The sequence below is a fragment of the Odocoileus virginianus genome, chromosome 15 (genome assembly GCF_023699985.2).
Source record: "Odocoileus virginianus isolate 20LAN1187 ecotype Illinois chromosome 15, Ovbor_1.2, whole genome shotgun sequence".
Lineage (NCBI taxonomy): Eukaryota > Metazoa > Chordata > Mammalia > Artiodactyla > Cervidae > Odocoileus > Odocoileus virginianus.
In genome coordinates this window covers 45739447-45753995 of record NC_069688.1, presented here as the reverse complement: position 1 = coordinate 45753995, position 14549 = coordinate 45739447, and the positions used below count along the sequence as shown (strand labels likewise).

At 44.1% G+C, this 14549-nt stretch overlaps 1 protein-coding gene across 3 annotated transcripts in view; it reads right to left on the bottom strand.

The window, feature by feature from the left end:
* The window catches only part of DPYS (dihydropyrimidinase), a 91908-nt gene extending 81701 nt beyond the window's left edge, over nucleotides 1–10207 (bottom strand). The window contains exon 1 of one of the 3 annotated variants that reach the window (XR_011491496.1): nucleotides 9910–10206. Coding sequence is in view for 2 of the 3 variants with exons in the window: in XM_070477253.1 (XP_070333354.1) it covers nucleotides 9910–10173 (264 nt within the window). In the remaining variant the exon portion in view is untranslated. Of the gene's footprint in view, nucleotides 1–9909 lie in introns of all 3 variants that reach the window. The other 2 variants (XM_070477253.1, XM_020885932.2) reach the window with 2 other exon arrangements.
* Nucleotides 10208–14549: the final 4342 nt, after the last annotated feature.

Sequence of the window (14549 nt, the reverse complement as noted above, 5' to 3'; positions counted from 1 at the left end):
GTGCCCCTTGGACTGGATTGACTATTTCCTTTTCCATGTCAGGAAAATTTTCAACTATAATCTCTTCAAAAAGTTTCTCATACCCTTTCTTTTTCTCTTCTTCTTCTGCGACCCCTACACTTTGAATGTTGGTGTGTTTGATATGGCCCCAGAGGTCTCTGAGACTGTCCTCAATTCTTTTCATTCTTTTTACTTTATTCTGCTCTTCAGAAGTTATTTCCACCATTTTATTTTCCATCTCACTAATTCATTCTTCTGCTTCAGATATTCTGCTCTTGATTCCTTCTAGAGTATTTTTAATATCAGTAATTGTGTTGTTTGTCTTTGTATGTTTATTCTTTAATTCTTCTAGGTCTTTTTAATTGATTCTTACATTTTCTCCATTTTGTTTTCAAGGTTTCAATCATCTTTACTATCATTATTCTGAATTCTTTTTCAGGTAGTTTGCCTATTTAGTCTCCATTTATTTGGAGTTCTGTGTTTCTAGTTTGTTCCTTCATTTGTGCAGTATTTCTCTGTCTTTTCATTATTTTTTTTTAGCTATTGTGTTTGAGGTCTTCTTTTCTGAGGCTTCAAGGAAAGTTGAATTCTTTTCTTGAAGAAGGTTGAATTCATTCTTCCTTTTGGTTTCTGCTCTCCTAAGGTTGGTCCAGTGTTGTGTGAGCTTTGTATAGGATAAAATTTGTGCTGAGTTTTTGTTTGTTGTTTGGTTTTCCTCTGATGGGCAAGGCTGAGTGAGGTGGTAATCCTGTCTGCTGATGATTGGGATTGTATTTTTGTTTGTTGTTTAGATAAGGCATTCTGCACAGGGTGCTACTCGTGGTTGGGTGATGCCAGGTCTTGTATTCAAGTGGTTTCCTTCGTGTAAGCTCCCACTATTTGATACTCACTACGGGTAGTGTTTTGGTAGTCTGGCATCTTGGAGTCAGTGCTCCAACTCCAAATGCTCAGGGCTTGATCTCTCCCTAGGATGCCCTCCAACACTGCTGGTCACTGGATCTGCCGTGGGACAGATTCCAGTCTGGTTCTACTCCTGTGTGTTTTTGCCTCCAATGTCCACAGCTATCAGAGTTAGTGCATTTTCTTTTGTGGGAGCTCTCAGTGGCCTTTTATGTATTCCACAGACACAGAGTCTGCTTAGTTGATCATGTGGACTTAATCTGCAGCTTATATAGCTGGTAGGAAGATTTTGGACCTTCTTCCTTAGACACACTGCCCCCTGTACTTGGGATAAACTCTAACCAACAGTAGGGTTATAATATTATATAACACAAGATTTTACTTAAGACTGTATTAGACTTTAAATAATTATTGAAAGCATCTCAGGAGTTTTCTTTTATAGGCTCGCTGAATTTTCATTTCTAAGCTCATCTTGGAACAAGTGACTTTGTTTCACTAAAATTCATCACAGGACTTGCTCAACCCAAATGAATCAAAAAGAAATCCAACAGGACATTTGAGCCTTAGGGAGAAAAACACTTGGCTGAATTTTTAACTTTCTCATAGTCACTAAGACTTAGGAAAGCAAATTTCATGATTCCAGTTTATGTTCTAACTTCAGAAGCATAAGCAGCTTTGTAAAAAGATGTCCTCCACCGGAACTTCCCTGGTGGTCCAGTGGGTGGGGGTCCACCTGCTGGTACTGGGTACATGGGTTTGATCCCTGGTCCTGGAAGGTCCCTTGTGCTGTGGGGCAACAGAGCCCATGCACTCTAGAGCCGGTGCTCAGCAACGAGAGAAGCCAGCACAGTGAGAGCCCACGCACCACGACTAGAGAAAGCCCGAACGAAGCAATGAAGACCCAGCAAGGCCAAAAATAAAACATAAATAAATCAAATTAAAAATAAGTAAAAAATACTTTAAAAGAGATGTCCCACAGTACCTTGCCTTACTCTTTGCCTCCCCAAGTGTGAAACATTAATCACACCATCACCCATCCAACTGGGCAAACCACAGACTCAAGAGGTACCCTTGACGTCTACCTCTCTTCCCTGCTATCACCAAGGCCAATCCATCAGCAAACGTATCCCCTCCCCGACATACACCCTGGGTCACCATCCTTCCATCACTGCTCCGTGGGCTACCTGCATCTCCTGACCAGACTAGAGCAGTTAGCCTCTGTAGGGTCACCTTCTCCCCAGCCATGCTGGCCACTTTCCACCTTTTATTGACTTCCCTCTGCTGTTAGGAGGAAGGAAAAACAGTTATCACACAGCTGCCTAAAGCTCTGCATGATCTGAGTTCCTTTCCATATCAGAGAGTCAAGTCACCCACATTCTTCTCTCCTTGTCCCTTCTCTAATCCAGGGACTCTTTTTTTCTTAAGATTTTTTTTTTTATTGACTATTTTTTAAGTCTTTACTGAATTTGTTACAGTATTGCTTCTGTTTTATGTTTTGGTTTTTTGACTTTGAGGCATGTGGAATCTTAGCTCCCTGATTAGGGATCAAATCTGAACCCCCTGCATTGAAAGGTGAAGTCTTAACCCCTGGATTGTCAGGAAAGTCCCCAGTTCAGTGACTCTTAGCCCTGGCTGCCTACTGGTCTGCTTTAGGGAGCTTTTATCCCATCCTCCAGAGATTTTTTTTATTTAGTTGATGTAGTTTCACTGCCATATGCCTCATGCCTGTTACAGTCCATAAATATTCTTTAAATGTTTAAGGGAGAAAGGAAGAGAGACCAATGAATTTCTCCCAGAAATTATGAGGTAGAATAATTAGGATGGTTCACTTCTCCAATAGCAAAGTGGGAAAGCTGTGCAGATTGCATATTCATGCGTGATTCTGTTTCTCAAAAACATTGCTAGCCCTGGCTGTGTTGTCGCCAAGATCCTTCTATGAAAATGTTAACATGGAATGTAGGCTCTAAGCACATTTGAAAGCTGAATGTTCAGTTTTGTCCCAAGCCTATTACTTAATCAGTGTTAAACAGGACTTTTAACAAAACAATTACAGTCTATTTTTATATCTATGCCTCCAATAATTTCCTGTGTTTTTTTTTTCAAGATTATGATCTGCTTTATTTTATTTTAAGCATTTATGGGTAAACAGATCCTCAGGGCTGAGGAACTCATGACCACTATCACTGTAACACACAATTTCTCTATTAGAGGCAATGAACTGTAACAGAAACAGTGAGGTGTCCTTTCTCAATTGTGATTTGACATCTGAAAAGAAGAGGACAGAGCAGTGTTGAGGGGAAGGCTCTGGGCAGCTGCTGAAGCTCACTTATCAGAAATGTAGCCCAGTGATGTCAGCAATTAGGACTGGTTACTAAGCACAAGGGAAAATGCCAGATTGTAAGTGTTCACTCAAAAATAGTCACACAAAATTCAAGTTAAGCCTACACATCCAAAAGTTCACTGTGTATAATTTATTACCAAAGCCAAGAAAAATTAGAGCCTCATATACCTCCAGTCTGTCTGCCATTGAGAATAAAGATCATGGTTTCATCTCTATAACCCCAACCACAATGCCTGGCACTTAAGGGGTTTCCAAGAACTATTTGTTGCCTGAATTCATGGAACCTAATTATGAACTTTAAAAATCCATCCCTTAAGGCTATTCCATATTAAATGGCAGTGATGAGGTCCAGAATATGCCACTGTGGCATAAAAATCATTTTGAGCTGAAGGCATCTGAGAATAGATGCCTTTCCCCCACCCCACCCCACCCCACCCCGCCCCCAAATTCCTTTACCTGCCTGAAAGCAGAGCCTTTCAAAAAAGAATTGAATTGTCATAAATCCCCTTCCAGGAAGATGACTCTTACTACCTGATACTAGAACTTGCACCACACCTAAATAGATCTTGTCATGAAATATCATATCTCCATCTATTCTCCTAAGAGCCCATTGGTCTCTCCTAAAAGCCATTTGTTTTCCCATAAGTGCCTTTCCATGTTAAGGTGATAGGCATGCCTGTGCTCAGTCATATCTGACTCTTTGTGACCTTTTGGACTATAGCCTTCCAGGCTCCTCTGTCCATGGAGTTTTTCAGGCTAGAATATGAGTGGGTTGCCACTTCCTCCTCCAGGTGATCTTCCCGACCCAGGGATTGAACCTGCAACTCCTGTGTTTCCCGCACTGGCAGATGGATCCTTTACCGCTGAGCCATGGGGAAGCCCCAAGGTGATATAGAAGCCCCTAATTCTAACTTGCCTTCTTGAATCACATTTTTCTGTGAACTTGGACTGAATGTACATGAATTTTAAAAATCTATCTTTTCTCTTTCGCATCTGTCTTTTGTCAGTTCAATTCATGGGGGTGGTTTTAGTCGCTAAGTCATGTCTGACTCTTGCGAGTCCATGGGCTGCAGCCCACCAGGCTCCTCTGTCCATGGGATTCTCCAGGCAGGAATACTGGAGTGGTTTACCTTGGTTTCCTTTTCCAGGGGATTGTCCCAACCCAGGGATCAAACTTGAGTCTCCTGCACGGCTGGCAGATTACCGACTGAGCTACCCACCAAACTAAACATAAGTGGTTAGAGGAAAAGTTTCCTTCCTGATAGCAGTATCAAGGAAACCATGACTCCTGACTACCTCTGTCAGACACGGAAGACTTGCGGTCCAGATAAGTGAAGGAGAAAACAAGTGGGAGTGAAAAGCATGCAAAACACAAATATGAAAACGGAAAGAAGGCAAGTCCCAAATTCTGTAAAATTCAATGAAAGGCTTCCTAACACACGACACCCTCAATAGAGCCAAAGCCCTACTTCATACCGAGTGGCTTCAAATTAATCTTTGAGATGGTTTAATTTCTGTCTTCTGATTACTGCAAAGATTAAATTTGTAATCAGTAAATAGCCACTGATGGAAATCATAGAATTACACACTTTTACAGCTGGACCATGGAAGCTATTAACACAAGAATGTTCAAAGCTCAGCCTTACGAGCAATTAAAGAAATGCTTGTTTAAAAACAGTAAGAAATTCTATGCTTTTCCTATTAAATTAGCATCAATTTTTAAAAAGTCAACATCCACAATTAGCTAGGATGCAATGAGATGGGAATTAGGACGTATTGCTGTGGAGGTGGGTGGGGATTGGGGTATAAACTGAAAGGCAATCTGGATGTATGTGTTAGACTCTTCTAAGATGGGTCCAATGCCGGCCCAGGCATTTCACCCTGAGGGGTGACTTCCATGTCAATTATCAAGCATTTGAGCGATGAATTACGTCATACTGTTATACACAAGCCAAAAAAAGCTGGATGCCACCAAAACGTCCCACATGAACACAGTGAGAGTGGAGGTGTTAACAGAAGGGGAAACAGAGGAAAAAAAAACAGATCAAGCACTAGAAGAGAAGCATACATTTGAGGACTTGAAGTCTGAGGCGCTTACGGGACATATTCAGATGGGCAGAAATGGAAGCCTGATGTGGAAGAGATAAGGGACCAGAGAGAAAAATCTGGGACTCAGTCTTGGACAAGACAACAGGACACAGAAATCATGTTCTCTGACAACAGCGAAGATCCTGGGGAAAGGTTTCATGAATAAGGCTGATTCCAAAGCACACGCACAATTTAGTACAAGGAAAAAAGTTTATATGTCCCTCCCAAAAAAGAAAAATCTGAAATGAAAATGTTAAAAGCAAAATGTTGAAACTGTAGGCAATCTAGCTATTATTTTTCTTTATACTCTTCTGTATTATCCTTTTATTTTTTTTTAAAGAGCAGTTTCTTCATTCAACTCACATATATTAAGCGACTATAATTTCCAGCCTTTTCCTGAATGATAAATATATATTTTTCACTACTTAAAAGCTTTGTTTAATTGAAGATGTTCTCACTATTATTGCCTTGTTTTACAGATAAGGAAACACTGACAACACCCAGAGAGGAACTGACTTGCCCAAGGTCACAGAGTCAGCCCGCACTCCTTCTAAAACTCATCCTGGAGCTCCGAAAAAGAGGCAACAGAAAAAGAGGTTTGGTTTGCAACCAAACTCTCTGAATCACAGCTCTCCTACAAGGTGAGGAAGCTCTATAAATACAACCGTGAATGTGTGCTTAATCATATACCTTCCACTCCCTTATTATAAGTAATCACCGTCATGGCATTTTACCAAAAAGTTCCAGAGCAAAGTATAATTTTCTCTCTTGATAATTTTGAGGACTTTTTGTCCTTCACATAAAAGGTGTTCTGCATTCCCTCAATTTTAAAAAAAAAATGACTTTTTTTGCCAGCTACAGATGCTGCCAGGTTTTTAATGTGAGTTCACCCACTCCAAGCTGTGTCTGTGTCTGAATACAAATATATATATATTTGAAAATGGACTGAGTTCTTTTAATTCACTTTCTTATCACAGGATGTTGTAAAAGCAGTCATAATTCCTTCAAGTTTATCTAATTTACAATACCCATTTGAATAAAGAATCCCATTGTCTTTCACAACAGATATTAAATTATTGGAAGACTACTGTATATCTAGTACAGAATAACAAAATGAAATGTGGTTTCTTTAAAGCAGGATGCTATTACCATTAGTTATATCGGAAGGAAGGCTTTTACCTGTAATTAAGTAAATCAATTATAGGCTTTAAACCTACCTCTGACATGAATTAGATTTCCAACATATGTAACCTTTGGTTGACCTATATTTCAGCTTTTAAATTTGGCTCCATCACAACCTAGTGATCAATACACAGAACACCACAAACAGTATCCCTCCTGTTTGTCAGATATTATAAATGATCAGCCTGGTGCTTGCAGGAAGCACACACTGGTCTAACCTTTTGGGGCCCATTTCCTGAAAGCATGATATATCATTCTTACTTTATGGCTTTCTGTACTTAAGGTACCCATTTCTGTGCCCTTAGAGATGATGTGGCTATAAATGCAGGTACAAATGTCTCACAAACGCACTCCCTGCAGTATATATTTATTTTGACAACCTTAACTGTCTCCAGCACTGGGAAGGTGAAGGGCTATTGTATATCTTAAGGTTGACTTTGCTCTGTCTTTGACAAAAGCCATCTCACAGTAACATACCCCTTACTTATATAGGTTTTTCATCTACCTATGGCCACTTTGGTGAATCTAAACATTAGATTTTTTAAAACATCATCATTTCAGAAAGGAAGAGAACCTAGTATAGAAGGCAGGTGGTCCTGAATTTGAAGAACGACTCTGCCACTTACTAGGTGTGCAACCATGGCCATGTGACTTACATTTCAGCTTCTTTAACTGCAAAGGGTAGACAGTGGCACCTGGGATGGTTGGAAGACAAAGCACAGTGCCTAAAACATAGCACAGACTTGATGAAGCAAAGGCTGTTCAACAGTACTCATGTCTTTCAAGTTTAGTATAAAATATGACCAGCATTTACAAAAGACTTCTCTGTCCCTATTCCCCCAAATCCAAAACCACCAACTCTGCACTGGGAATTATCGTGAAGACTCTAGAAAAGAGGACAAAATAACTTCATGATGGCCTTCTTTCAGAACTCAGGCCAATACTTTAATGCTCATGTTTATTTATATTTACTTGTCTGGTTCCCTGTTATGGAGTCTCATCTGTTTAGGGAGTGGGGGTGGAAGGGTTGGTATCTCCTGGGATCCAACCAACTGATTTTGAAGTAAACTTTTGCAACTTTGCCCTTTTGTGAGTACTGTTTAATGTTCAACATGCATTTGGTCTTTGCTCAACCTTTGACCTTATCTCTGACCATATCGTTTTCTGCTCTCAATTCTAAGCTCATGAAAAACATGTTTTCCTTTAATGTTTTGACAGCCTTTAAGTGAGAAATGCCTAGAGAATCAACCAGAAAGTTCTTTAAATAATATGCTACAAAAAGTTGTCTTCTAAGTATGGAATTGTGAAGTGACGTGAAAGTGCAAGTCATTCAGTCGTGTCGGCCTCTTTGTGACCCCATGGACTATACAGTCCATGGAATTCTCCAGGCCAGAATACTGGAGTGGGTAGCCTTTCCCTTCTTCAGGGAATCTTTCAAACCCAGGTCTCCCACATTGCAGGCAGATTCTTTACCGTAATGGAATCATAAACCTCTCCAAACTGGAATCCCAGAATGGACAAGTACATGTAGAAAACTGAGAACCACCTCCCTAGATCTTCGGGCATGCACCAATCATCTTGAAAGAGAGAAGGAACGTCCCTTCCCCACAGCATTCTAACCCTTCTTGGCTGCTTCATCTGGGATGAGAGAAAGGGAAATAATGAAGGGGAATGATGCTAGTGGGCCTGGTGACTGACTGATGATCAGCAACAGCAGCTCCCTACTTGGTAAATGGGGGTGTCAATGAAATGCCCTGCCATCAGCAATGCACCGAGTGAATGATGAGTCCGTGACAACAGAAAGTGCATGTACAATAACTGAATACAACAGCACACATGATTTCTATACACAGGTACACACATGCACAACACCACCTCAGTTATGTAAAATAAAACACACGAAAACCATAGAGACATTAAACCACAACATTGTCACCAAGTGAGAAATTATGGGTAATACTGTTCCTCTTTCTGTTTTTCTATTTTTTTCCCCCCAACTTTCTACAATCGTGTATTTTGCTTGGATATCTGAAAAAATGTATTTTACATGTCAACATAAATAAAGTTGTTGAAATTTAGCAAATTTCACGTTTTAGCAAAAGAGAAAAGTGAATACTCTTCAACAGATACTGATCTTTCCTATAAAAGACCTTGACCATTGTCCTGATAATTAGTAACTAGGAGGAAGCTTTGCAAATGTTGGTGTCAGCAGCCTGCCCCAGACCACCTCTCTGGGTCAGATAGTCCTTTTTTTCTTAAACATTTTGGTCAATTATAGAGGATTGGGAACATGGAGGAAGACAGGTGGAGAGAGAGTAAAGCTGTTAGAAATCGGTAGGGTAACAGATAAATCCTCAAAACTGCTTTGAAACCGCACAGCCTGTACTTGGACTAAACGGCCCGATTTGCTTCATACACATCAGAGCATGGTCAATGAGAAAAAACCCGCAAAGACAGCTCAGACCTTCAGGATATCACTACTTGCATTTTGCAAGGAGCTGGCTGTCCCACCACAGCCCCAAGGGGAGCCTCAAGAAGGGTGCAGGTCAGACTCCAGGCAAAGTGGCTGCGTGCAGTTTTAACTGCAGGTTCCTATAAGCTGCCCTGTTCATCTTCTAATTTTTATTTTTTTCTGTCGGAAGCTTTGGAGATTCGTTTCAGTTCTTTTCATAGGCTGAGTCTTTAGGCCTTTGTGTTTAGAGAAACCCAGGCCTCCCTCACCTGGGGAGATCTGTAATCTGATCCTTCTACCCCTCTGTGAAAGCCGCAGGTGCTCAATCAGCAAGAATCCGGGTCTGAATTCGATGTCCCCAGGCAAGCAGGTAGGAGAAGGGATGGGGTCAGGTCGAGAGCTATCGCCGGGAGACCGTTTCTGCAACAGCGCTCTTGGAAACCCTCGTCGGCCTTGCATGAATACTTTTTCTGCTGGAGGGTGGCAGCAACGATTGTGGATGTGGTGGGCTCATCACCATCACCCGCCGTGCGCTGCTAACTTTTGAGTCAAGGCGGTAACTACTGGGTGAATGGATTTTTCATTTGGTTTTGGCTGAGAGCGTCGACTACAAAGAGTCTAGATATTAAGGAGGACTTTCGGAGTTTCACAGAACACCCAGTGAAAAGGAGGGGTTCCGGGGAGGGGGGTAGAAAAACGAGGGTGAGGGAATAGGTTGCTTTAAATGAGTCAGATTACCCAAAGAGAGGCGCAGGGGGGCGTCTGGTTCGGCCGAAGCAGAGCTGATGCCCCCCGAGGAGGACCACCCAGAAGGAAGGAGCTCAGCGTGGGGGCCCGCATCCGGCGGGGTCGCCCCGGCTCTCTCCTCCCGGTCCGGGGACCGCCGGAGGGGCGGCCGAGGACTGGGCGGGCGTCCGGGGTGTAAGGGCGCGCGGGGGCCGGGTACCTTGGTGCCCAGATGGAAGTCGTCCACGGAGCGCGAGCCCATGAAGGGGAACTGCATGTGTGTGTGCGTGTCGATGCCGCCGGGCAGGACCAGCTTGCCGGCGGCGTCGAGGACCCGCAGCCCGGCGGGCGCGTCCCCGGGCGGCAGCAGGTGGCGCCCCACCGCCCGCACCACGCCGTCCTCCACCAGCACGTCGGCCTCCTGCGAGGAGTCGTCGTTGACCACGCGCCCCCCGCGGATCAGCAGGAGCGACGGCGCAGCCATGGCGAGGGGCGCGTTCCTCCTCGGTGTCCGCGGACAGCCCCAGGGCCCCGCGTCCGGGTTTATCAACTCGGCCGCGGGACGGCGTAGGGAGGGGAGAAGGGGCGTATCCACCTCCAACCACCATGGGCCTGCACCCGAAGGATGGGGGTGCAACCAAAGGTCAGTGCAACTCAGACTCTGCTGCTCCGAATCCTGCTCCACGTGGAGGTCTTGGTCATTAGAAGGGAAACATCTTGAGGGTAGTTTTATTAATTTATTTTTAAAAGTTTATGGAGTTTTATTGGATACATTTATTTAATATTAAAGTTATTTATATTAACATATTTATATGAACTTTTATTGGAGTGTAAGATATTTACAATGGGGAGGGAAGTGGGAGGGGGGTTCAGGATAGGGAACACATGTCAGTCCATGGCTGATTCATGTCAATGTATGGCAAAAACCACTACAATATTGTAAAGTAATTAGCCTCCAACTAATAAAAATAAATTTAGAGAAAAAGAGATATTTACAATGTTGTGTTACTTTCTGCTCTACAGCGAAGTGAGTCAGTTATACATGTATCCACGCTTTTAGATTCATTACACTGTACTGCATAGAGTTCCCTGTGCTATACAGTCGGTTCTTCTTGATTGTCTGTTTTATATATAACGGTGTGTATATGTTAATCCCAGTCTTCTGATCCTCCCTCCCCACTTTGGTAACTCTGTTTATTTTCTAAGTCTGTGAGTCCCTTTCTGTTTTGTTAATAAGTTCATTTGTAGCATTTTTTTTTTTTAGATTCCACATATTAGTGATATCACATGTTTGTCTTTCTCCGACTTCACTCAGTGTGACAATCTCTAGATCCATCCATATTGCTGCATTTTTTATGGCTGAGTAATATTCCATCATATATATGTATATGCCACATCTTCTTTATCCATTCTTCTGTTGGTGGATGTTTAGGTGGCTTCCATGCCCTTGCTGTTGTAAATAGTGTTGCAATGAATTGGGGGTACATCTATCTTTTTGAATTATGGTTTTCTCTGGCTGTATGCCCAGGAGTGGGATTGCTGGATCATATGGTAGCTCTATTTTTAGTTTTTCAAGGAACCTCCATACTGTTCTCCATAGTGGCAGTACCAGTTTAAATTCTTGGTAGGAATGTAAGGAGGGTTTCCTTTTCATGGAGTGTAGGAGGGTTTCCCTTTCATGGAGGTAGTTTTAAAGGCGAGGGATATTTGCTTTCCTTTATAAGAAAAGGCACTTTTGGGAAAGAAATTCACCTCATCTCTTCTCTTTATGAAAAATGCGTCTGTACCAAAACACAGACAGAGGCAGAAGGAGAGAGGAAGGGAGACAGACAGACATCTCTGCAACCATGAAAATACCCATGCCTGGAAGACCCACTTGATCTGTATTTCTTTTTAAATATTCTTAATTATGTGAGGAACAACGATAAATGACATCCTCACCCTCAGGGAACTAAGAGACAACAGTAACACACATACATATTTCAATTTATAACTACATAAACCAGAAGTTTCTACTTTTGAGAGAGGGTACGTATATGAGTTTAGAGGAAAGGGAAAGTTTATTTCTGCCTTGAAAATTAGAGATGGACGATTCACAAAGAATATTTGATTTCGGGCATGTGCTTAGTCGCTCAGTCAGTCCGACTCTTCGTGACCACATGGGCTGTAGCCCACCAGGTTCCTCTGTCCATGGGGATTCTCCAGTTAAGAATACTAGAGTGGGTTGCCACGCCCTCCTCCTGGGGCTTTTCCCAACCCAGGGATCAAACCCAGGTCTCCCGTGTCGCAGGCGGATTCTTTACCATCTGAACCACCAGGGAAGCTGAAGAATACTGGAGTGGGTAGCCTATTTCTTCTCCAGGGGATCTTCCCGACCCAGTAATCAAACTGGGGTCTCCTACATTGCAAGCAGACTAGCTGAGCTACCAGGGAAGCCTGAACTCTAGCATAGAGGACACGAATGTGGAGAGAGGAGGGGTGGGGAGAGGGCTGGCTTTCTAGGTGAAGGAACAAGCTAGGTAAAGGCACAGAGGAGATGATGGCACGGTGAGTCTGAGCCCCATGTGGTTAAGCTGAGGCGCTAGGGTTGGACAAGAGGGGGCCAAAAGGGACAGTCGGAGAGAAGGGAGTTCAGGGAGCCCTGTGTGAGGGAAGACAGCAATGCAGGATTTTCAAGGGCACCAGGATCAAGGGCCCTGGTAAAGAAGTGGTGGAGAGAGGCTGACGTGCGCTCTTCCGCCATCTGTTTTCATCCTCCTCCTGCCAGTAGTCGGTGGAGTTTCTTCGGCAGGATATCCTCCACGTGCATGCTCAGAACACTTGTCTTGGTGGAACTGGTGGCACCTTGGGCTCTGGGACTGGCCCACTTACCTCAGCGCTCCCTATCACAGCAGGACGTCATCACAGCCACAGTGATGTGCTCAGCGATGATGTGGGTCCCAAGAAGACTGACTGTGCTCAGTGAAAGCAGACCCCAACTTGTTTTTGTTGAGCAGAGGGGAAGCTTTTACTTTCCTGTTGGACTTGAATCCTGGAGGGAGTAAATTACAACAGGGAATAGTCCCACGAACAAGCCAACAGACACAACAGGAAGGAGAGATGGAGAAGGACTGCATTCTCATGACGCGCTCCACTCCTGAAACCAACCGTGTCTGATGACCCCTCTTTTCAGACTCTCCAGTGTTTGCTTCAGCGGGTTTCCTTTGGATTTTTTGTCATTTTCAACCACCAGTTGACAGAGAAAGGGAAGACCCTTCAAGTTTGGGGACTAAGTAGTCACATGTGACCTCGGAGATGGCATTTTTAATAATGGAATATAAGGTATTATTAACACCAGATTTCCTCAAGTCTCAGATTACACAAACCTCACAATGATTAAAAATTAGGAAACATCAATAAAGTGCCATAGATTTGGCAGTCAAGCCAGGAACAAGAAACCCAAGAAGGTAATGTGATTTTTATCCGAAGGCCATTGTGGAAAGGTGAAAAGAATAATTATAAATATAATGAAATTCCACCAAGCTACACACATAACAACACTCTAAGGAAGGTAAGATTGGTTGGTGTCAGGGTGGTTGTGACATCCTTTATGAAACTACTCAGATGGGTGACTTCAAAGGTGTCTTTATCTCAGACACTTGATATCACAAAGCGCCCTGTAACACAACCCAACGCAAACGCTCCACATTTCATTAACTCAAGCTTGTAATCAGGAAAGGGAGTTTTTAGAATGTCACTGAAGCAGGAGGAAATAGCTCAGAGAGTGCCACTGACCGCACAGAAGGGTTGGTGAGTTTAAGAAGAAAAGCCAGCTCACAGAAGGGGTCTTGCCCCTCTCTGGTCACCACTGTCCAGACGCCAGGCCGTGTCCACCATCCTGCCTGCTGGAGATTGTGTCTGAGCAGGTGTTCTCAGAAGGGAAGCTTGTCCTCAGAGACCCCAACCTCCCTTTTCTCTGCCCTACTCAGACCTGTGGGCCCCTGGTGGACAGGAAACAGCACCCCAGACTCGATGGCGTTGTCACTGGAGGACGGTGGGAAGCAAGATTCCTGCTGTTTTGTTTTCTTCTTGCTGGAGAATCATTCTGACTGACTAATATACCAAAGGGTGTCTGAGGAACCATTACTCCTCAGAGGACTCACTTTGAAGGAGGATTGTGGATGCTTGACCCACAGAAGCACGTTGTTGTTCAGTCGCTCAGTTGTGTCCGACTCTTTGCGACCCCGTGGATGGCAGCACGCCAGGCCCTGTCCCTCAGCATCTCCCGGAGTTTGCGCAAGTTCAGGTCCATTGAGTCGGTGATGCCATCCAGCCGTCTCATCCTCTGTCGTCCCCTTCCCCTCTGGCCCTCAGTCTTTCCTGACATCAGGGTCTTCTCCAGTGTGTAGGTGAGAGCAGTCAGAAAGGAAGGCCTTCCCAGCTCTGACTGATGGTCTCAAGGGACAGAAAGGCTGAGCAGCAGGGTGACTTCCTTCTCTGAGCAGCTCAGGTTTTAGGGGAAACACACCCCCCAGGTCCAGGCGTATTCAGGTCCTCCACAACCCTGGCGTCACTGAGTTTGCTTTCCCTGTTCTCCTGAGCCCTCCTCACTCCTGCTCCAGGCCCCTGCGGCTACGAGGGGGTTTCAGGGTGTTGTTTGCAGCTCGAGGAAAAGTTGTCCATGGGCAGAAAGGGGAGACGATGAGGGTGTGTGAGCCGGAGTGAACAAGGAGAGAGCAGGCAGAGCTGGGCGTCTCCAGTATGCCCAGCCGGGAGCTGTGGGCAGCCCTGGCCGCCTGGCCCTCACTGGTATCAAAGTCCCTGGCAGGGGAATGAGGTTAAACCTGAATCAGCGATAGAAGGGGCGGGTAGGGGGCATGG